Source organism: Meleagris gallopavo, chromosome 27 (genome assembly GCF_905368555.1).
Source record: "Meleagris gallopavo chromosome 27, MGAL_WU_HG_1.1, whole genome shotgun sequence".
Lineage (NCBI taxonomy): Eukaryota > Metazoa > Chordata > Aves > Galliformes > Phasianidae > Meleagris > Meleagris gallopavo.
In genome coordinates, this window is record NC_139430.1 from 1,690,233 (window position 1) to 1,711,196 (window position 20,964).

General features: G+C 59.0%; 2 protein-coding genes across 6 annotated transcripts; both read left to right on the forward strand.

The window, feature by feature from the left end:
- The first annotated feature begins 526 nt into the window (after positions 1–526).
- On the forward strand, positions 527–3,445 carry NHLH1 (nescient helix-loop-helix 1). Its single transcript, XM_010723892.4, has one exon. The coding sequence runs from the start codon at positions 1,359–1,361 to the stop codon at positions 1,749–1,751; it is 393 nt and encodes a 130-aa protein (XP_010722194.1). The 5' UTR covers positions 527–1,358; the 3' UTR covers positions 1,752–3,445.
- A 2,113-nt stretch (positions 3,446–5,558) lies between these two features.
- VANGL2 (VANGL planar cell polarity protein 2) lies at positions 5,559–20,374 on the forward strand. 5 transcript variants are annotated; one of them, XM_085210085.1, is made up of 9 exons: positions 5,559–5,706; positions 11,750–11,885; positions 13,280–13,543; positions 13,634–13,754; positions 16,228–16,835; positions 17,199–17,335; positions 17,606–17,741; positions 18,044–18,275; positions 18,536–20,374. In XM_085210085.1, the coding sequence occupies exons 3-9, from the start codon at positions 13,473–13,475 to the stop codon at positions 18,794–18,796; spliced, it is 1,566 nt and encodes a 521-aa protein (XP_085066211.1). In that variant the 5' UTR covers positions 5,559–5,706; positions 11,750–11,885; positions 13,280–13,472; the 3' UTR covers positions 18,797–20,374. The 5 variants fall into 5 exon arrangements, with proteins under 5 accessions (XP_085066211.1, XP_085066209.1, XP_085066208.1 ...); XM_085210083.1 differs by lacking the exon at positions 5,559–5,706 and adding an exon at positions 7,102–7,258; XM_085210082.1 differs by lacking the exon at positions 5,559–5,706 and adding an exon at positions 7,304–7,529.
- The last annotated feature ends 590 nt before the right edge of the window (positions 20,375–20,964 follow it).

Consider the following 20,964-nt stretch of genomic DNA (forward strand, 5'->3'; position numbering starts at 1 on the left):
TGCCACACTGGTTTGTGTTCTAGGAAAAAATCCAGTTAATTTATTTTAGTGAAATCTGAGTATCCCAATGCAAGGGAGGGTGTGTGCAGGAGTGAGCAGAGACCTGGTGGGCTGAGATATGAACACGGGTGGGAATTAACGGTCATAATTGCACGTGAGATTGATGGGGACTGTATGTATGTATGTGCTCGGGCAGTGCTTCTGCAAGAGCGCATCAAGCGCTCTGTCCATCACCCGTCCTTCAGAATGGGACGTGGGCTATTTTTCCCCAGCCATCACCTGTCTGTATTCGTTTGGTTTCTATTTCTCAGTCATATGGCTCATTACAAGCTTGTCAGGCCAGAGAGATGTAATATGTTGTACATCTCCACCTGGCTCTCTTCCCAGCCCAGCCGCCGTCTCTTTGCTCAGCAGCATTTCCCCTTCCAAAGTTCATTCCCCACCCCCTGCCCAGGATCACTGTCCCCATAGCCATCCTCAGACTGTGGGCACCTGTACAGGTCCCTGCCCGCAGCACCAAGAGCCCGGGGCCTCAGGGAGCACGCAGCCAGCTCCTATTTGGACATATCAAGCAAAGCAGCTGTGTTGGGTTCCATATGTCTGGGGTGCCAGGATCCATGACATACGGGCTCATTTAGTATACAATTGAGCCCCCCTTCCCCTCGCCCCCGCAGTCTGTTTTTCCCCTTCACTCATCCACCACCTGTCATCCCTCCGGAGAGCCGGGAGGAGCAGCTTCCACCTTCTCCCAGAGCCACTCTGAAGCCCTGTCTCAATCACTGGAGCCAATTCCCCTTTCCCCTCTTTTCCCTTTCCCCTCTTTTCCCTTTCCCCTCTTTTCCCTTTCCCCTCTCCTTTTCCTCATCCTCTTTTCCCTTTCCCCTCTCCTTTTCCCCATCCTCTTTTCCCTTTTCCTCATTCCCTTTCCCCATCCCTTTCCCTGTCTCAGCCCTATCCCCATTCCCCAGCTACAACCAGGAGCTGGGGGGCACAACTTTATCCGTGCTTCCCCCCTCCCCACCCTGAGCCCCTCTCTCTGTTTTGCAGCTCAGCTCTGACACCTGACAGCCCCCGGCCCGGTTCAGCTGCTCGAGAGCTGCTGATGTTTGTATTTTTGTCATATTTTCATGCATCCTGCCTTTCTCTCAGTTTATTGCCATCGCCCCTCCAGCAAGAAAAAGGGAAACACTCTGAAGTCGTGCAGAGACGCCGTGTGATGAGGAGGAGGAGGAGGAGAGCCAGCGGGGCTGTGCTGTGAGCCAGAGGTCCTGTCCCAGTGGATTCGCTTCACCTGGCTCCATCCTCAGCTCAGCATCTGTCCGTCTGTCCATCCATCCATCCATCCGCCCGCACCCACCATGCTCAACTCAGAGCAGACAGAGCTCGACCTCCCGCCTGCGCACTCCGAGCCCGAATCCGTCTTCAGCGACTGCGGCCGCGTGGGCAGCGCGGAGGAATCCGGCGTCGCGTTGTGTCCGCAGCCCCGCGGGGCTGAGCAGGCGGAGGCGGTGAAGAAGGACCTGCAGCACCTGAGCCGGGAGGAACGGCGACGGCGGCGACGAGCCACGGCCAAATACCGAACGGCCCACGCCACGAGGGAGCGCATCCGCGTGGAAGCCTTCAACATGGCCTTCGCCGAGCTGCGCAAGCTGCTGCCCACGCTGCCGCCCGACAAGAAGCTCTCCAAGATCGAGATCCTCCGCCTGGCCATCTGCTACATCTCCTACCTGAACCATGTGCTGGATGTCTGAGCTTCCCAGCCTGTGTCTGTTTGTCTGTCCGGCCACCCATCCGTCTCCAACCCAAACATGCTGGGCCGAGGGCTTGAGTACATCTGTCCAGATGTGACCCCACCACGCTGCACCTGTATCTATCTGACTGCTTGGATGGACTGAATCCCATCTGCCCACTCTGCCTCTATCCAAACTGCATCTCCCCACCACCAAGCCCACATCCATCTGTCTGTCCGTCCCGCCTGAGCCAGGGCAGGCTGTTCAGCCCATCAGACGTCTGTCTGTCCTGCTGGACCTGCTGCCTGAAGCCCGTCTGTTCCCAACGTCTGTCTGTCCTTCTGCTGCATGTCTCGCTGATAGCGCCAGCAGGATCCTGAGCCCACATCCGTCCATCTGTCCCCACAGCCATGACCTGGTCCACCTTCACCCGTGTTGTCTCTTTTCTACGAGCCACAAACTGCACCCATGAGGCACCAAGCAGCCCACAGTCCCATCCATCTGCCCCTCCAGCCACAGGGCACCACCTGGGGACCACCCCACCTCCCCAGCGTTCTGCCCTGTGCACAGAGAAACCCCTCCAGCTCCATCCTGGTGGGGCACAGAGTGCTCAAAAGTGCTGCAGATGTAGGGCAGGATCCGGCCACACTGCACCACGGACAGCTGCACAGTGCCTGAGGCCACGCTGGCCTATGCCTGGCTGGAGCTGCTGTCACCTGGGGCCTGGCTGAGCCCTTCTGCTGCACACCCAACCTCCCCAATGCCTCCCATTGTGGGAGCACATCATCCCAGAGCTGCGCATCCCTTCCTGCACCGCCCTCAGCTCTGAACAGAGTGAGCGTGGAACCCCTGGCCCTTCACACACCCTCTTTGCACCAACATCCCTGAGAACCCCGGAGCAATCTTCACACCCTGCCTCTTCCTCTGCCTCCCCCGTTATTTCCTAAGAGTTAATTTTGCACTGGCGGTGGCAGGAGCACGAGCAGAGCTCCACAGGGACCAGGACAGAGCAGAAAGTGCCCGCTGTGCCCAAAGGCAGTGCGCTGCTCACTGCAGGGTGGGACATGGCCCAGCTCCATCCCTGTCCTTGCACTGCCCACAGCTCCAGACCCCATCTCCCTGCATCCCCAGCACTGCCCCCATCCCATGGGACGTGCTCGGAGATGTGGCATCCCCAAGGGACATGCACAGAGCAGGGCAGCCCACCCATCCCCTCCACTCAGCCCACACCCCTGCACCGCGAGGATATTTATTGAATTAATTTATTGATAAATGTTATTATTTATTTGCTGTGTTGTGCACTTTTCGGAAAGGAATCTTAGGAAGCAAACAAACAAACAGAAACGACCACGGTGGAAAGCAGCCCAACCCACCCCCGTGTGCCCCAGCGTGCATTCATCTCGGCTGTTCGGACTGTGTGAGGATTTATTATTTATGAGTTCACAAGGAAGTCGGGGAGGGGGAAATGAATTAAACTGCCAGCAAAAGAGATCCTGAACTCGGAGTGCCCTCTTCCCTTGTTCTTTCCTTTTAACCTTCTTTGTGACCACCTCCTCCCAGCAGCCGTGGGGTTCTGGAGGCGGTGGTGCCAATGTGATGAGCATCCCCCCAGTGCCAGAAGAGAGATGGGGACATCTGCTCCAGGCACCAGCATCCCCACTTGAACCACCTTCGCTCTCCCTGAGCGATCAGCGCAGCCTCTCAGCTCCAAAGCCAACATCACTTCTCTGCACCCCTCTGTTCCCTCTCCACGTCCCCTGCCCCGTCCCCATGAGCCCCCCGTGCCCTCCTGCTCCCTCAGCCCACCCCATGTGATGTGGGGAAGCAAGTTTGCGGCTCCTTTGTCTGCGCTGCTCCCGAGCATCCCCCGGGGGGCAGGCTGCAGCTGTTCGTCGACTTGCTCCAAATTTCTTCATATAATCAATTGGCCTCGGCAGCCGCTCGGCTCAGCGGAGATGCGTCAAAGGGGAAATAATAAAGATGGGGAGGGAGCAGGGGAAGGAGGCAGGGAAAGGGGGGGAGCTGGGGGAGATGGCAGCTGATGGAGATTGGAGGTGCCCCCAGCACTCCCAACCTGCCCCACTCACCGGACGCGTCCCCATCCCCATCCCTCCCCACCAGCATGGAGCTGGGGATGAAGTTAGGGGAGCTAAAGCCCCTGCATGGCTCCCAGACCTCTGCTGTCCCCGGCTGCCAGCTCCGGCCCTGACATATGGTCCTCATTGTGCCACGCACAATGGCAGCACTTCATGCTCATTCACTCTCATCCCGGCCTCACTGTCGCCTCAGACAGATTGGGTCCTTCATCCGCTCTTTGTGCTCGGGGTCTCTGCTCCCTGGGTGCTTCCATGCTCTGTCTCTGCTCCCACTGCTGCTTCCTGCTCTCTCCATGCACATATCCATCTCTCCGTACTCTCCAGGTGATACTGAGTGCACAGGTAGATGCTTGCTACAGGGAAGCCTTCACCTAACATTTGAAAAGGAACCGTGCAAAATAGCCCCAAACATGCCAAAAAGGGGACTTGCACGAAACCACCTCTCTGCTGCTCTCTGTCCCCCAAGAGGAGCAGTGCAGGAGGGCACACCCTGCTTTGGGAAGGGGGAAGAACTCCCTTTGTCACAGCCTGCCAGGGCCTGGCGTGCCCCCAGAGGGTGGCCCTGACCCCAGGGATGTCACCACAGGCAGCAGCTGCATCCCCATCTCCTCTACATGAGGCGGCAGTGCCATCTGCTGGGTCCCCATGACAGGGTCCTATAGGCTGACGCCGGCTCCTGGCACCCCAGGCTGGGTAGTGAGAAGGGGGGGGGGGCCCATCCTGCGCTCGGGTGGGATGTTCCCAAAGCCACCCAGCGCTCGCAGCAGCCGGCAGAGCTCTCGGGGTCCGCAGAGGGGCAATGCTGGGCCTGAAGGGATGATGCTGGGGTGAAGAGAGAGCAGAACCCCCTTCTTTCAGAGCAGGGAAAGCCATCCGGGGCCTCGCACCGGTGCGGTGATAACATTGGCAGAGATAAGAGATGATGACATCAGCAGAGGTGAGTGATGATGACATCGGTGCAGATCAGGGCGGCAGAGCAGGCATCCAGGGGAGAGGGTGTGCACAGCTGCTCAGCACCGGGTGTCCCCAGGTTTAGTTGCAGCTGTGAGGCTGTGGTCAGGAGGGCGATCTGCACTGTGGTGCCCCAGGGACTTGCAGACAAACATCAGTGCAGTGGGTTGGGGGGAAGGTGGTGTGGATGCTTCTGATCCAGCCTGTGGCAGGGATGCTGTTTTCCAGGACTCCGATTCCTGAGCTGTTTGCTCGGGGTCCTCTCCTTGTCCCCATGGAGCAAAAAAAGCAGCTGTGACACGGGTAGGGTCCTGGGGCCAAACCTGCCAGGGTGCAGTCTTTGGGGTGGTGGTGAAGAGAGGGGTTTCAGGGTGCCCTCCCCATAGCACGAGGTGGGGAAATAAAGATTCTTTGGAGGAGATTTCCAGGATGAGACATCACAGAGCTGATGCTGGGGACGCCACTGTCCCAGAGGAGTGTGTGTTACACTGCTGAGCCCCAGTGCCATAACTTGCCTGACGTGGGATGGGAGATTGGGGACGGACCCTGTAAATCACCAGGTGGAACAACGCGGCCCTTCCCAGATGGCAAGGAGGCTCCCGCACCCCCAGCTGGCCAGGAATGAGCTCCCAGGGCCCATTAATCACTCCTGGAGCCGGAGGACAGCCCGGGGCAGCTGGCTGCAGGGGGAAGGGAGGGGAGAGCAGTGGGGCACCCACCCCATAGCAAACCCTAAAGCTTCAGTCTAGCCACTGAGCCACGTATAAGGGTGACAGTGACACCCCCCGCCCCCCCAGCTCTGAGTCAGGAGACCCGAACGAGCTTGGGATCCATCTCCAGGGCTGCTGCTAGATGCAGCATCGCCATTATACGGTACAGACAGAACGATCCCGAGCAACCCCGGAGGACGGATGCTGTGTCACCCAAAGGTAGGAAAACGCAGGGTGGGTTTCTCCTGGACGAGAGATGGAAGGGGGGACAAACTGTGCGGCTGAAGGGTCCCCCAGCTGCCTTTCCATCCTTCTCCTCACTCCCAGCCATGTGCTCTGGAGTGCTGCGGGGAAGAAACGCTGCCGGGCATCAGCTGCCCAACGCTTCTACCGTAGTGCCATAGGGAGCGGGGGGGAGGAGGGACGGTGACCATGAGGGTCCCCAACGTATAACCGGTACTGCACAACATCGAGAGAGAGGAAAAAAAAAAAAAAAAAAAAAAAAAAAAAAAAAAAAAAAAAAAAAAAAAAAAAAAAAAAAGCCCCAAACTCATCTCCTAACGCCTCTTCCCTCCCCTTTAAGGCCAAACAAGCCATTTAAATCTCGCCAATGGTGTGCACCAGGAGGGCAGCGCGGCTTTCCATTGGGCGGCGTGGGGGGGCGGCCCGGCCCCCTCCCATCCCAGTCCCATTGATATAAAGGGCCGCGCTCTGGGGGCGGCTGTTCCAGGCAGCGGACGCGCCCCCCCCCTCGCGGTATCCTTGTTGTACACATTTTGGGGGGGGGGTCCCCCTTTGCCCACCCCCAGTTTAGGCTCAGAGCCTGGCAATTGTCCTCCAGTGGGACCTGGGTTTGCAGGAGGCTCTGCGGGAGTGTACCCAGCCCATCTGGGGGGCGGGGGGGGCACCCTTTCAGCTAATAAAGGATATGGGGGTGCTGTCCCCGCACCCCCGATGCACCAATAGATGGGGGGAGCAGAGCCTGCTGCCTTCCTACCTCGTTTCTTGGGGTTGTGGGGCGGAGCTGCTGCTGTGTGCTTGTTCCGAGTGCTTGTTCCTGGTTGTCCCCCTGGGGACCCCAAATCCTGGCATAAGGGCTCTGCAGGGCTCAGCCTGCTCCTTCCTCGTTGGTTGCCTGCGTTCCTTCTCCCAGAGGGTGGGGTTTGCCTGTATGTGCTTCCCCCTGCAGCCCTATCCGTTCCCTGCAGAGTTCAGCTGAGTAACCTCCTCGTTCCTGGGGCTTCCAGGTGCTCCCACTCAGCTCAGAGCTGGGCCCTGCACCATCGCCTTCAGCTGGGATGCTCTGGTTATGATGCGCATGGGCTGAGCCGGGCAGCCCTGGTCACCGTGCTCCATGCAGCTTTCGTAGGGTCGGACTTATGGGGGGGGGGGCACGCAAAGCCGTTTGTTCACATTCCAGCCCCAAAAGCGCCCAGAGCCGGGCAGAAAAGCTGGGAATGGGGGGCGCAGCCCAAGACCCTTCCAGGTCGCCTCCCAACGGACAAATCCTGTCCCTGAGCAAAGGAACTCTGCTCATCCGCGGTCTCTGCTAGGGCTGATGGGAGCCCCCGCGGGTGGGGAGCGGCGCCGGGGCCTCCCCATGCCCACACCCATTGCGAGCAACCCCCCCCGGGGGGGGCGGATCCCCCCGCAGCCTCGCCGTCCCCTCGGAGCCGGGGTTGGGAGCCCCGAGGCCGCATCAGACAATGACCCCCCCCGTCGTGCTGAGCCCCGGAGGGGCGCCGGGAGCGCCGCGCGGAGACAATGGGCGGTGCGCGCTATGGGGGGGGGGGAGCGGCCGGGAACAGCGTCGGCGCGGGCGGGGGCTGCGGGGCGGTGCGGGGCCGCCGGCGGGGCGGGAGCTGCCGGCCCGAGGCGCGGTGGGGCCGGAGAGTGCGGAGCTGCGGGACCGTTCCGCCGGGATCCGGGGCTTCCTCCGCCTTCTCCTCCTCCTCCTCCTTCCTCCTCCGCCTCCTCCGCCGCAGCCCCGGGATCCCGCGGTGCTCGGTGCGGGGGGGACGCGCACAAAGGTGCGGGGCGCGGTGAGTGCGGAGCGTGGGGCGGGGGCCGGGTGGGGGCGGCGGCGGGGCTGGGGCTCAGCGGTGCGCTGGAGGGGTTGAGGGGTGGGGGGGGGATATGGAGACTTCCGTGGGCCACGGCCCGGCGGGGGGAGGCGCTGCGGGGCGAGGAGGGGGCGCGGGGGGCAGCGCGGGGGATGCTCGGGCCCAGCCGGACCGGCGCTGGGTTTTGCCGTGCAGTGATTGCGGATCTCAGCCCTCAGTGCCGGAGCTCTTTGTGTTTCCCCGGAGCAAAGCGGGGCACGGGGGTGGGCACGGGGCTGGGGCCGGGATAGGGAGGGGAACGGTGAGGTGGGGGCTGCCCGGTACCGCTCACCTGCTGGGACAGCCCCGTTCGGGCCGGGCTCGGTCTGTCCCGATGCTGTGAGCTCCGTGTTCCGTGTGGAGCTGCGATCTCCGGGAGCAGGAGCTGAACCCCTCACACCCCCCCGCCAGGCCGTGTTGTAATCACCGAGGCGGAGGCTGGGGGAGAAAAATAATAACAAGAGAGAAGAATTAAATATTATCTTCACGGGACCCCTGGGGACGGTTGTTACTTAATCACAGCGGTTGGGATTGTGTTGGGACCGAGCCGGGCTCGGGGGCAGCCCCAGCGCGATGCGATCTGCACACAACCCGGTACTGCCTTTGTGCTGGGGGAGTGCTGGGTCGGGCCGGGGAGGGGGCATGCAGAGGGCTCCGTAGGAGCTGCCCGGGATGCTGTGTGCCCGTGGCTCCTGCCACTGTGGGATATGGGGCAGCCCGGGCCCCTCCTGCTGTTCCATCAGCAGCGCCCTGCAGGATTTGGGGTCTTTGGGATGGCTCCATGTTTGTGGTACCCACACGTTCCTGGGATATCTGGTGCTTTGGAAATGCTTCACAGCTGGCAGTGTTAGAGGAAAGCTGTCCTGTCCTGGGGGATTCCCTGCTGGGAAGGGTTACCCCAGGAAGGGCATTGCTGGTGCTCACTCCTCTGCCAGGATCGCTTTGGCTGTTTGGGTGATGCGATGTGGTGTCTTGTTTGGATCTGATCACAGACAATGGGGCTGGAGGGGACATGGGGGAAGGTGAGAGCTCATCTCCCAGCATCAAGCACAGCTGAAGCAGCTCCAGGTCTTCGGTCTGAGCACATCTGAGATCTCGGCTCTGTTCCTGAGGGCCGGTGTGGCCAGTGGATGCTTTATGGCTTTATTGTGTGGCCGGGATGTTGGGCAAGGCCCTGGAGCAGCAAAGGCACGGCTCTCCTCACCTGGCTGCCCCACATGGAGCCATCACAGGGTGATGGAATGGAGCTGGAGTCACTGCGAGACCAAACCACAGCTCTGCCACCCCCAGTCCTGCGCTGCCTTTCCAGCTTGGAGCCATGGACGCCGCCGTCTGCCCGTCGCAGCCCTGCAGGATTTAGCATCAGGCACCTGGAATGGATTAAACAGAGCTAGAACACATCTCCGAGCGCCGTTGTTTATCCAGCGAGCGTTGCTTTGGGGTAGGAACTGTCCTTTGTGGCATCGCTGTGGTGCATCGGAGCTTCCCACGATGCTTTTGGAGAAGCAACGCCCCAAAACTACGGTGTGGGACAGCACACAGCCCTGCTCCGCCCCAGCACCTCGTGGACGCCTGGGACTGATGTGACCATGTGGCTGTCACTCCGTGGGTGCACATGGAGCAGGAGCAGCACGTGGTGATGCCCTGGGAGCTGCATGCCCTGCGCTGGGCTGAGCAGCACAGTGCTGTCCCATTTGGAGCACTGCAGCAGCAAGCAGGGCGCTTCACAGGGCAGGGAAAGGTGCAGCTCAGTGAGGCTCCTGGGAGCTGTCACGTTTTGCAATGCAAATGGTTTTTTCTTTGCAGCGAGCCCTCATGCAAATCCCTTGCTTTTGGTGCATTTTCTGGTTCTGCACCTGGCACGGCCCTTCCTACCTGCATGGAGGCAGTGGGTGCTCCAACGTGGAGCTGCAGCAGGGGGATGGCTGTGCTTTGTCTGTTGCAGCACAGTGGGAATCCCTGGGTGCTCACAGGACGTTCCTGTGGATATTGTAACAATCCCGCGTGATCGTAATTAAAGCTGGCAGTTGGGAAAGGATATTAAACCTTCTGCATCCAAGCTGACGCTGAGCAATTTGAGAGCAGAATGGGACCCCATGGGGGAATTGGATTAAGCTGCTTGGTCTTCCCATGGGCTGTCTGTGCGTCCCACCGAAGCTGCTGGCCCACGGATCTCTTCCCACGTGGAAATTTGCAGAGTCCTCCATGGGAGCATGGTGGTGGCACCTCGGGGCATTCGGCATCCGACAGAGCAGAGCAGCCCCTTTGCAAGGGCTGCTTCCCAGTATGGGGCTCCAGGCAGCAGGAAGAGATGTGACGAGGAGGTGCCGGGTGGAGAGAGGGCTTTGTGTTTGTGCCATAGTGGGGAGATGATGTGCCAAGTGGTCACGGCTCCTGCCTGGTCCTCTCCATCTCCACTTCCTTGCAGAGCACCCACGGAGCTTTCTGCACATTGGGTATCACCTGTGGGTGTCTGGCAGCCCGCTGCATCCCAGGGATGCACCCAAAGCCGCTGCTCTGTTCCTGTCCCCATTGATTGTGGGGTGCAGGGGGAGAGTGGTGACTGTCACTGCAAAGAGCCAAGGCAGTGGGTGTCCAGGGACAGCGCCTATTGAGCGAAGGCAGCAAGGCGTGGTGGTGCAGTGGAGCGAGCAGATGTGCTAGGTGCAGGGCTTGGCAGAGCCAGCACTGGGGCAGGAGTTGCCCTGGCTCCCAGACTGCAGGGAGCTGTGGGTTTTGGGGGCTGCATTGGGTCTGTTTCTGGGGCTGGGTTAGGTCTGGTTTATGGGCTGTGCTGGAGGCACACCCTGTGCCCACCTGGTACCCCACAGAAAGATGCTTGTTGTGCTGTTTCCTGGATCAGTCTTGCCAAGGCCAGCCTAAAAGTCATGATGTGAAGCATGGCTGAGTGTCCCATAAGGTTTCCTGCTTGTGCCTCAGTTTTCCCTGGCAGCCCTCTGGGCTCATTGGGAGCAGCAGCAGCAGTGGAGCCCATGCTGGAATCCAGGACCCCAGACCCCCTGTGATGCTGCTTGGCCCAGTTTCCCTATTGCTTTACTGCATTGAGGAGGGAAATGCTCACCCCTCCATGCTTGTGCAGGTGTTCCCTGCTGCTGCTTCTGCTCAGCTGCTCTGGTGGGAAGCAACAATGCTTTGTCCCTCCAGCAAATGCCATCTCTGGCTCTTCCACACTCATGGTCTCCGTGATGCTTTACAGTCCCAGTGGTGAATGGGATGGGCAGAGAGTGCCCCATAACATGGTTTTGCTCTGCCTTGCTGGGAAGAGGAAGAGCAGGTTTGCTTGTTGGGCTTTTCCCTGGAGCTGTTTGAAGTCAGAGAGCTTTCCCATACAGAAGCACTTGGATCTTTTGGGGTCATTTGAATACAAGGGATGGTTGGTGTTGGAGATGTATGGGCTCAGGGGTGGGGAGCTAGCAGCTCCTTTTGCCCCCATGTGCTGGGGGCCCTCAGCCCCATCCAAGCTTTGTGCACTTTGAAGCCATGATGCACTGCAGCCACATCCCAAAAGCCATCCAGTCTGGACTTGAAGATGTCAAGAGATGGCAAAGCCTCTCCTCCCCTGGGGAGTTTGTTCTAATAGTTAATCACCTCGCTATTAGAAAAGTGAGTTTTCCTCCTTATTTGCCTGTGTCTGGCTGTGGCTCCCAGCCCTCGGCACTGCTTTGCTGGCACAGGGGAGGGCAGAGCCAAGGGAACCATTTCCAGCTCCTCCACCTGTGTTGTCGAACCGGCTCTCCCCCCCCTGCCGGGCAAACTTTTCTTTTTGAACAGCAATAATAATAATAATAAATCCCTGTCCTGATACTGGCTCAAGGAGGGTTCAGGTCTGGATGGGGCCAGGACCCATGGGTGATGCAGGAGGGGCTTTGTTCTTCTCTGCGTGGGGTGGGAGGGAGGGCAGCAGGGTGGGTGACGGGAGGGAGGGGACAGTGCACGATGCACAGTGTGGAGCTGAGATGTGCAGCACAGCGAGCTGTGCTGTGAGACTGCTGGGATCGGTCCCCCGAGGTGAGCCTGTCCTTTGCAGGTGGCCGGGGAGGTGACGTGCTTAGGATGCTCACGGTGAAGATCGACAGGAGGGGACGTGGTGGGGCAGGGATCCTCCTTCCCTCCTGACTCGCCTTCCTTTTTCCCCTCAGCTTGGAGCCCGACGTGTGAGCAGTGCCCATGCCCCATTGCCTGCCAGCTGGATGCCGTCCCCTCTGCATGCTGACGATGCCCCGCGCGCCCCGGTGACCACTCAGACGGGGACAGCACCCGTCTGCAGCTCGGCTGGTGAGTCCTGCGCTGTCCCCAAGCTGTCCCCAAACCCCATGGCTCCTCCAGCCCACGGTGTCCAACTCCTTAATGGCGCTAATGAATAGGGCTGGGGAAAAGCCCAGCCGTGGCCCCCTGCGCCAAGCATTGTTCCTGCCAGAAACCCGATCCTGGCCTCCCAACAAAGCCCAGAAGAAAGGGGGGGTTGCTCCAGGGGGCCGGGGGGGGTCCCTTTCTCCCTGCCCCTTCCCCCATTGCTCGCTGGGGACGCCGGGACGAGCTCCCAGCCCCGCTGCCATCTCCTAGACAACCAGCATGGGGGGGCTTTTGTTTCCATAGTGATAAATGTGCGAGCATCCAGCATCTGGGACAAAAGGGGGTCCTTGTCCATTCTCCCCCCCCCCCCCCCCTTTTGCTTCTTTTTCCCCTCCTCGACCCCATCTCCCCCTCTCTGAGGCCTCGGAGAAGAGGCCAAAAGACATTCGGGTTTTATTTGGTCCAAATAGCATTTCCCTGGTAACCTGCCCACCCAAACACAGGCGGCTCCGGTGTGCATTGGGGGGTGCTGAGTGGAGAGTCAGGGTGCTGGTGGTCCCCCCCACTATCATCAGGGATCCAGGAGAGGCAGGCAGGGGACTGCCACCTCCCTGGTGGGTCTGGGATGTCCCCCATGGGTAACACTGTGGCCATCCCCCAATCTGAGTCCTTTCTTGCAGCAGGTGGGGGCACGAGCAGCACTCCAGCCCCTGAGCCATGCACTGTTTTCCCAGTTCAGCAGAGATACAGCCCGATGCAGGCATAGGTGGGCACACCGCACGCATCCACGCTTATGTGCGTATGGGCATTTCCAATTCACACAGCTGCAGTTTGAGGCTGGGGTCCCATCCTTGTGCCCAGAGTCCCCAGCCTCGCTGTGTCCATGGAGCTGCACTGATCAGTGCGAGATGGCAGCTCCGTGTTGGGAACTTGTTTGGGCAGAGCCCCGGAGTGTGAGTGGGGCTGGAGCCTGCGCCAGGCTCTTTTTTTCTTTTCTTTTTTTTTTTTTTTTTTTTCTCTTTAAAGTTGGCTCCCACCCCAGGCACTCTCTTGGCAAATTAAAACAACGATTGTGATATTCATTAAAGTGTAAATCACCCGAAAGAGCTCTGTTCAAAGCTCACGGTACGATAGCATTACTAAAGGGGAAGGTGGCGGTCCTGGAACCAGCTTGGGTCTAAAATGCAAGATGCCCTAAAGTGCCCCAAATTTCTCCATCCTTTGCCCGCTGAGCTCCTGTTTCATAGGGATTGCAGGCAGGTGCTGGCCCCATCACAGCCATGGGGATGCTCACGGGCAGCAAAACTCTAGGAGTCCCAGGGTGTGGGTCTGGGGGCCGTGGCAGTGCCCTAAACCCATATTTCCTCCCCCTGCAGGCAGCCGTTCCCATTTCTCCGAGCAGAGCCCAGCCCAGCATTCAAAATAGAGTCCCTCAAGGTGACGGTCGACTTCCTGAAGGTGCCCCTTGGCCTGAAGAAGCCCCCTCTGAAGGAGGCCGTGGCCATCCCGGGGTCGGGCAAAGCCAAGCCCCCCGGCGTGGAGCGGCACAAGCCCCGGCGTGCCGACAGCATGGACAATGAGTCGCAGTACTCGGGCTACTCCTACAAATCCGGGCACTCCCGCAGCTCCCGCAAGCACAGGTGAGGACTGGTGTGTGCTTGGGGGGGGTCCTCGGTCTCCAACCTGGATGTGCACCCACTCTGCTCCCCCCCCCCCACTATGCTTTGCAGGGACCGACGGGACCGGCACCGCTCCAAGAGCCGGGATGGGAGCCGTGGGGACAAGTCAGTGACCATCCAGGCACCAGGAGAGCCCCTGCTGGACAACGAATCGACGCGGGGGGATGAGAGGGTGAGGATGGGGGGGGTGGGAATTGTGGGTGTCAGGGCAGGGGGACATGTGGAATGGAGAATGGGGCTGCTCCATGAGCTGCCCTCCCGCTGCCCTGGGTAGAAAATGCCTTTGGGATCAGCTCCCTTGGGATTGGTGCCTTTGGGATCAGCTCCCTTGGGATTGGAGCCTTTGGGATCAGCTCCCTTGGGATTGGTGCCTTTGGGATCAGCTCCCTTGGGATTGGTGCCTTTGGGATCAGCTCCCTTGGGATTGGTGCCTTTGGGATCAGCTCCCTTGGGATTGGAGCCTTTGGGATCAGCTCCCTTGGGATTGATGCCTTTGGGATCAGCTCCCTTGGGATTGGAGCCTTTGGGATCAGCTCCCTTGGGATTGGTGCCTTTGGGATCAGCTCCCTTGGGATTGGTGCCTTTGGGATCAGCTCCCTTGGGATTGGAGCCTTTGGGATCAGCTCCCTTGGGATTGGTGCCTTTGGGATCAGCTCCCTTGGGATTGGAGCCTTTGGGATCAGCTCCCTTGGGATTGGTGCCTTTGGGATCAGCTCCCTTGGGATTGGTGCCTTTGGGATCAGCTCCCTTGGGATTGGTGCCTTTGGGATCAGCTCCCTTGGAATTGGTGCCTTTGGGATCAGCTCCCTTGGAATTGGTGCCTTTGGGATCAGCTCCCTTGGGATTGGAGCCCTTGGGATCAGCTCCCTTGGGATTGGTGCCTTTGGGATCAGCTCCCTTGGGATTGGAGCCCTTGGGATCAGCTCCCTTGGGATTGGAGCCCTTGGGATCAGCTCCCTTGGGATTGGAGCCCTTGGGATCAGCTCCCTTGGGATTGGAGCCCTTGGGATCAGCTCCCTTGGGATTGGTGCCCTTGGGATCAGCTCCCTTGGGATTGGTGCCTTTGGGATCAGCTCCCTTGGGATTGGTGCCTTTGGGATCAGCTCCCTTGGGATTGGTTTCCTTGGGATCAGCTCCCTTAGAATTGGTGCCTTTGGGATCAGTTCCCTTGGGATTGGTTTCCTTGGGATCAGCTCCCTTGGAATTGGTGCCTTTGGGAGTGGTTTCTTTGGGATCAGTGCTTTCAGAATCAGCTCCCTTGGGATTGATGCCTTTGGGATCAGCTCCCTTGGGATTGGTTTCCTTGGGATCAACACCTTCAGGATCGGTTCCCCTGGAATCAGCTCTCTTGGGATTGGTGCCTTTGGGAGTGGTTTCTTTGGGATCGACGCCTTCAGAGTCAGTTCCCTTGGGATTGGTGCCTTTGGGATCTGCTCACTTCGGATCCAGTCCGGCTCTTTGTTCAGCGCCTGCAGGGCGACGCCGCCTGGCCCTGCCAAGCTTTAATAACCTCAGCTCCAGCTCTGGGAGGATCAAACAGACGAGCGGGTTTGTGCAGCTGGGTGAACTCCGTGCTGGTGGTGCAGGACCAGCAGCTTCCAGGGGGCTGCTCCAGCCCAAGTTGTGCGGCACTGACCCTAAGAAGCGATGCTCAGCGTGGACACAAAGGATGCTCGGAGGGATCCAAGCTGGATGCCAGCTCCTCCACCCTCTCCCTCCAGAGAGCCCCTGCTGGGGGTGGTTCTGCTGCTCCGGTGTGGAACGAAGCCTCCAGCATGTGGAAATTCCAGGACGAAAATTGCAATTTAATCCTATACAATAGAACCTCCAGCTTTGGTTGTGCCAGGGCAGAACAAGAGGATGGATGGACAGACAGACCCTCGGTGTGTCAGAGTGGTGTTTTCTATGGCTGTGTGGTGACATCTTTTCCCTTTGCCGAAGCTCCGTGTGCTAACTGGGAAGGGAATGAAGCTCATGTCCACACCTGTATGACTTCAGTGGAAAAAAGAAATGAATGGGCCCAGGGCAGCTGTGCTGCAGGACTGCCTCACTGTGTTTGGGAAGGGATGTGCCAGCTGCTGGATCTTTTGCATGGTGGTTTTGCAGTAAATATTTCTGAAAAAAGCGGCAGACCAACAAAAAAAAAAAAAAAAAAATACCAATAAGGAAAAGAGGTTTAAGATCTCAGCAAACTGCTGCATTCTCCGGGGAGAGATGCACACCCCAAAATGCACTCGTGGGGAGCCGGCGTGTGGCCGCCAGCGCTGATCAGCACCGATCTCATTCTGCCTGGTGCTGGAGCTGCACGGAGGAGGAGGCAGTGGCTGTGTTAGGACGGGGCTGGGCATGTTGGCTCTGGCCCTGCTAATGAGGGGATTTGCCTGGAAACAGAATGCCTTCCACTTGCAGAGCCGCTCTCGGCCGCATCGTGCGCGCGGGGCGGAGAGGTGGAGCGCAGCACGGAGCCTCCGACGGGGATTTCCTGCAGGGCGCTGCCTGCAGCGCTGTCCCTCGGCTGCTCAATGGGGGTGATGGCTCCAGCCAGCACGCCAGGCTTGGAGGTCTGAGGTTGGGGTGGACACCGGGCTGCGTTGGGGTCCCGCGGTGCTGCAGCCTCACGCTTTATAACCCTCTCCCTTCCCCAGGATGACAACTGGGGCGAGACCACCACGGTGGTGACGGGGACGTCGGAGCACAGCATCTCACACGATGACATCACACGCATCACCAAGGACATGGAGGACAGCGCGCACCTGGACTGCTCACGGCACTTGGGCGTCGCGCTGGCCGGGGCATTGGCTCTGCTCGCCTTCCTCACCCCTCTCGCCTTCATGCTGCTGCCCCAGCTGCTGTGGCGGGAGGAGCTGGAGCCCTGCGGGACGCCCTGCGAGGGGCTTTTCATCTCGGTGGCCTTCAAACTCCTCATCCTCCTGCTGGGTAGCTGGGCGCTCTTCTTTCGCCGCCCCAAGGCCTTTTTCCCGCGCGTCTTCGTCTTCCGTGCGCTGCTCATGGTGCTCGTCTTCCTCCTGGTCGTCTCCTACTGGCTCTTCTATGGCGTGCGCATCCTAGACTCGCGGGACCGCAATTACCAGGGCATCGTGCAGTATGCTGTCTCGCTGGTGGACGCGCTGCTCTTTGTGCACTACTTGGCCGTGGTGCTGCTCGAGCTGCGCCAGCTCCAGCCCCAGTTCACACTCAAGGCCGTGCGCTCCACCGACGGGGCCAGCCGCTTCTACAACGTCGGGCACCTCAGGTGCGGGGTTATGGGGTGCTTGGGTGGCACCGTGGTTGGGTGGGTTCAGGCTGTGCGGGTGCTTGTGTGCTCCCGTGTGTGTGTGTGTGTGTGTGTGTTTGTGTTTGTGTGCACATCTGCATGCACGCGTGTTTGTGTGTGTGTGTTTGTGTTCATGCACATGCAGCTGGATGTGTGCATGCTGCGTCCTGCTGCGCTCCGGCAATCCCTGACCGGAGGAGCTGTGAGTGCCTGGGTGTCCCTGCAGTGAGATCTGTGTCTGCAGTGCCAGCTCTGTTCCTCCCTCCTGTCCTGTCCCCATGTGCCCGCCCCGGCGCAGTGCTAACCTGCTCTCTGTGCCCTGCGCCCGCTGTCTCCCTGCAGCATCCAACGTGCAGCCATCTGGATCCTGGAGAACTATTACCATGATTTCCCAGTCTACAATCCTGCCCTCCTCAACCTGCCAAAATCCGTCCTGTCCAAGAAAATGTCCGGGTTTAAAGTCTATTCCCTCGGCGAGGGTGAGCTCCCGTTCCCTTGACTTCTCCTCTTGTTCCCCCTCTTCCTGTCCCAATGTTTTCCCCCCCCCATCCCCCTCAGGCTCCATCCCATGCTGAGCTCCCAGCCGGTCTCTCCGGATTTGCATGCATTTGTCGCGGGCAAGCTGGGTGCCGGTTTTCAAGCCGCAGCAGTACCGCCCTGCTGCAAGCAGGAGCACGTCGGGCGCGTCTGTGGGATGGGGCTGTGCTGGCAGCACTGGGAAGGGGAACATCTCACCCCTTTTCCTGCAGAAAATACCACCAACAACTCCACGGGACAGTCCCGGGCTGTCATCGCTGCGGCCGCCCGCCGGCGCGACAACAGCCATAATGAGTACTACTATGAGGAGGCAGAGCATGAGCGCAGGGTGCGGAAACGCCGCGCCAGGTATGGGGACATCGGTGGGGAGTGGGCTATGGGGGGCTGTAAGGAACCATCCCAGGATCTCCCCCGCCCCAGGGAGCTGAGATGGAGGGGGCAGATCTGAGTCTCCCCAAAGGTGCTGGGCTGGGAGCTGGAGCAGAGTGGTGGTGCTGGGGTGAACTGCTTTTGGGGTTGATGCTGGAGGTCAAGTCTGGGCTGTGTGGGTGGTGAGATGCCAGGTGGCTCCTCCAGGCTCCTGGGGACAGGGCCACATCCAAGTGGCTTTTGGAGGTCTCCAAGGGGACAGCACGAGTGTTTCTCGACAGGCTGGTGGTGGCAGTGGAAGAGGCCTTCACCCACATCAAGCGGCTGCAGGACGAGGACCAGAAGAACCCACGGGAGATCATGGACCCACGGGAGGCAGCCCAGGCTATCTTTGCCTCCATGGCACGGGCCATGCAGAAGTACCTGCGCACCACCAAGCAGCAGCCCTACCACACCATGGAGAGCATCCTGCAGCACCTTGAGTTCTGCATCACCCATGACATGACGCCCAAGGTGTGCGGAGTGGGCTGGGGGATCCTGGCCTGGGTTTGCCCAACCACGTGAGAGCATCTCTCATCAGGGTGAGGGGTGGGAGAGCGGTGCAGTGCTGTGCAGCTGGAAAAGCGGGTGTGACAGCGAGGGAGGGATGGATGGGGCAGGTTCCCAGCCGCTGGGAGGCTTTTCCTGCAGGACCTGCTGGGCAGCTCGGGGCTGCAAATAAAGAGAAGTGTGAGCGGTGTGAAGGTGATGTTCACACGTCTGTCCTCCTGCAGGCGTTCCTGGAGCGGTACCTGAGCGCCGGGCCCACTATCCAGTACCACAAGGACCGCTGGCTGGCCAAGCAGTGGACGCTGGTCAGTGAGGAGCCAGTGACCAACGGCCTGAAGGACGGGGTGGTCTTCGTGCTGAAGCGCCATGACTTCAGCCTGGTGATCAGCGCCAAGAAGATCCCTTTTTTCAAGCTCTCGGAGGAGTTTGTGGACCCCAAGTCGCACAAGTTCGTCATGAGGCTGCAGTCTGAGACCTCCGTGTGAGCACAGAGTGCTGCAGGGGCTCCAGGGTGACCTGGGTCGTGCAGGTCCCTGAGCACCAAGCCCCATCCCTGGCACGAGGCCGCTCGGTGCCCATCCCCACGCTCCCACACCCAGCTCCTCGCAGCCATCCCCAGGAGGCACTGCCAGCACAGCACAGCGTCACAGCCGGACGGGCAGCATCTCAGTGCCATCCCCCCCAAGGGCTGACCTTTGGCTGAGTTCTCTGCACCAGCAGCCTCGCTCGTGGCCAGGTCTGAAGCATCTCCTGCGTCTTCCTCTTTTGCTGCGATCGCTGCGTCTCCGGTCTTAAAGCACCACCTGTGGCTGGGCTGGTTGGTAATATCGACACTTTGGGAGTGTTTTGCAAACCCCTGTCATCTGAGGCTGCTATGGAACCATCCTTCTGCCCCATGGCCAGGGCAGACCCCACAGGCACGGTGCTGCTGCCGTGGGAGACCCTCAGCTCCCCACTGCTTTGGGCATGGAGCTCCCCACAGAAGCAGGAGGTCTGATGATGAAGCTGAGAAACATCCCAGCGCTGTGGGTACTCCAGCCCACCCCCAGCTCCCAGCACACCCCTCACATAGGGCTGTTACCCCATTCCAACACGTGCTGGCTGCCAGAACTACAGAATCACTGAGATTGGAGAAGATCATCGAGTCCATCCGTCCGTCATCACCACCAACGGGGCCGGTGAGGGGCTGTGAGATTTGGGGTGCAGCACCCCGTGGCTTGCAGTGGGACAGCCCAAAGCACCCCCACGCCTTGGTGCTGACCCCAAAGGGCTTCTTCATGGGGACCGTGCTCTGCGGGCTCCTCGGCTCCTGTCCCATGGAGGTGGTGATGAGGTGACCCCCAGGGGTGCGGAGCAGGGGGACCTCAATGCTCAGGGCTGCACCACAGCTTCTGCCTTCCCTCAGCTCTGTGAGGGCTGCCAATACCTCATGGGGGTTCCTGTATTTATCCATTTTTTCATGCTGGGGGTCACCCCAAGCTGGGTTTGGGCTTCTTTGGCCCTGAGAGCTACCAAACCTCATCACTGTGACACACACATCCCCCCCCACCCGAGGGGCTGGGGGCTTCCCCGTAAGCACCAGTAGCAGAAAACAGATCCAAGTGGATTTCAAGGGCTTTCCCAGCACAAAATGGGTGGGATGTAGTGTGTATGTGGGGGGGGGGGGGGGGAGACTGTCCCAAATTCCCAGGGATTTTTCTGGAAATCTCTTCTATTTTCCAGACTTTCTGTGGCTTTGTGACTCCGCTCAGCCCTGTGCAGCTTCCAGTCCCGTTTACACACGCAGCCCTTTGGGGTTGGTGCCGCCAGGAGCCCAATTTGGGGTTGTTTTACTGCAAAAAAAAAAAAAAAAAAAAAAAGACTTCAGTGAGCAAGAGCAGATCTATAGGCCTTGGGAAGGTTTGGGGGGGGGAGGGAGGTGTTCACTCTTGAAATTTAAAGAGGAATAAACTTTCTTTTTGTTCTTAAATCCCCGCAGAGCCAAGACCTTGTGCATGTGTGTAGAGGGGAAAAAAAAAAAAAAAAAAAGAAAAAAAAAGAATTGTAAAATTTTTTTTTTAATATATATAAAAAAAAGAAAGCTCGTTTTTACAGTTTGCAGTGTTAGGAAGTCGGATGGTGTTTTTGTTGATTTTTTTTTATTATTGTTTTATTTTATTTTTTGAATAGAAGAACTAAAATTATCCTTTTTTTTTTTTTTTTTTTTTAATAAATCCATTGGATATTTTTTGGCTTTGTCTTCTCCCCCCTCACCCCCCCCACCAACCCAACACCTGCAGTGCCATATATGGCCTCTAGAGAGCGCGATGGGGGGAGTGGCATCCTGCCCTGGGAGGTCGCACAGCACAGCTATGGGACGTGAGTTTGTGGGGCTGATGTTTGGAGTTTGTGGGAGAAAGGATTTAGGGTTTCTGGAGCCCAGGGTCTAAGGCTGACATGGCCAAGGGTTTGGGTTTATGGGACCGTGCTCCTGGTGTTTATGGAGGCAAGGATTTGGTGTTAATGGAGGCGAGAGTTGGTGGCTTGTGGAGCTGTGGGTTTGGGGGTTGTGTAGGCAAAATTTTGGGTTTGATGAGGACACGATTGGGGATTTATGGGACCAAACATTTGGGGATGGGGGTAGCGAGGACTTGGGGTTTGCATGGCCAATGGT

Coding starts and splice junctions, on each gene's coding strand:
- NHLH1 (XM_010723892.4), top strand. CDS start 1,359: ATGCTCAACTCAGAGCAGACAGAGCTCGACCTCCCGCCTGCGCACTCC.
- VANGL2 (XM_085210085.1), top strand. CDS start 13,473: ATGGACAATGAGTCGCAGTACTCGGGCTACTCCTACAAATCCGGGCAC. Junction 13,544..13,633: donor CGCAGCTCCCGCAAGCACAG/GTGAGGACTGGT, acceptor TATGCTTTGCAG/GGACCGACGGGACCGGCACC. Junction 17,742..18,043: donor GTGCGGAAACGCCGCGCCAG/GTATGGGGACAT, acceptor GTTTCTCGACAG/GCTGGTGGTGGCAGTGGAAG.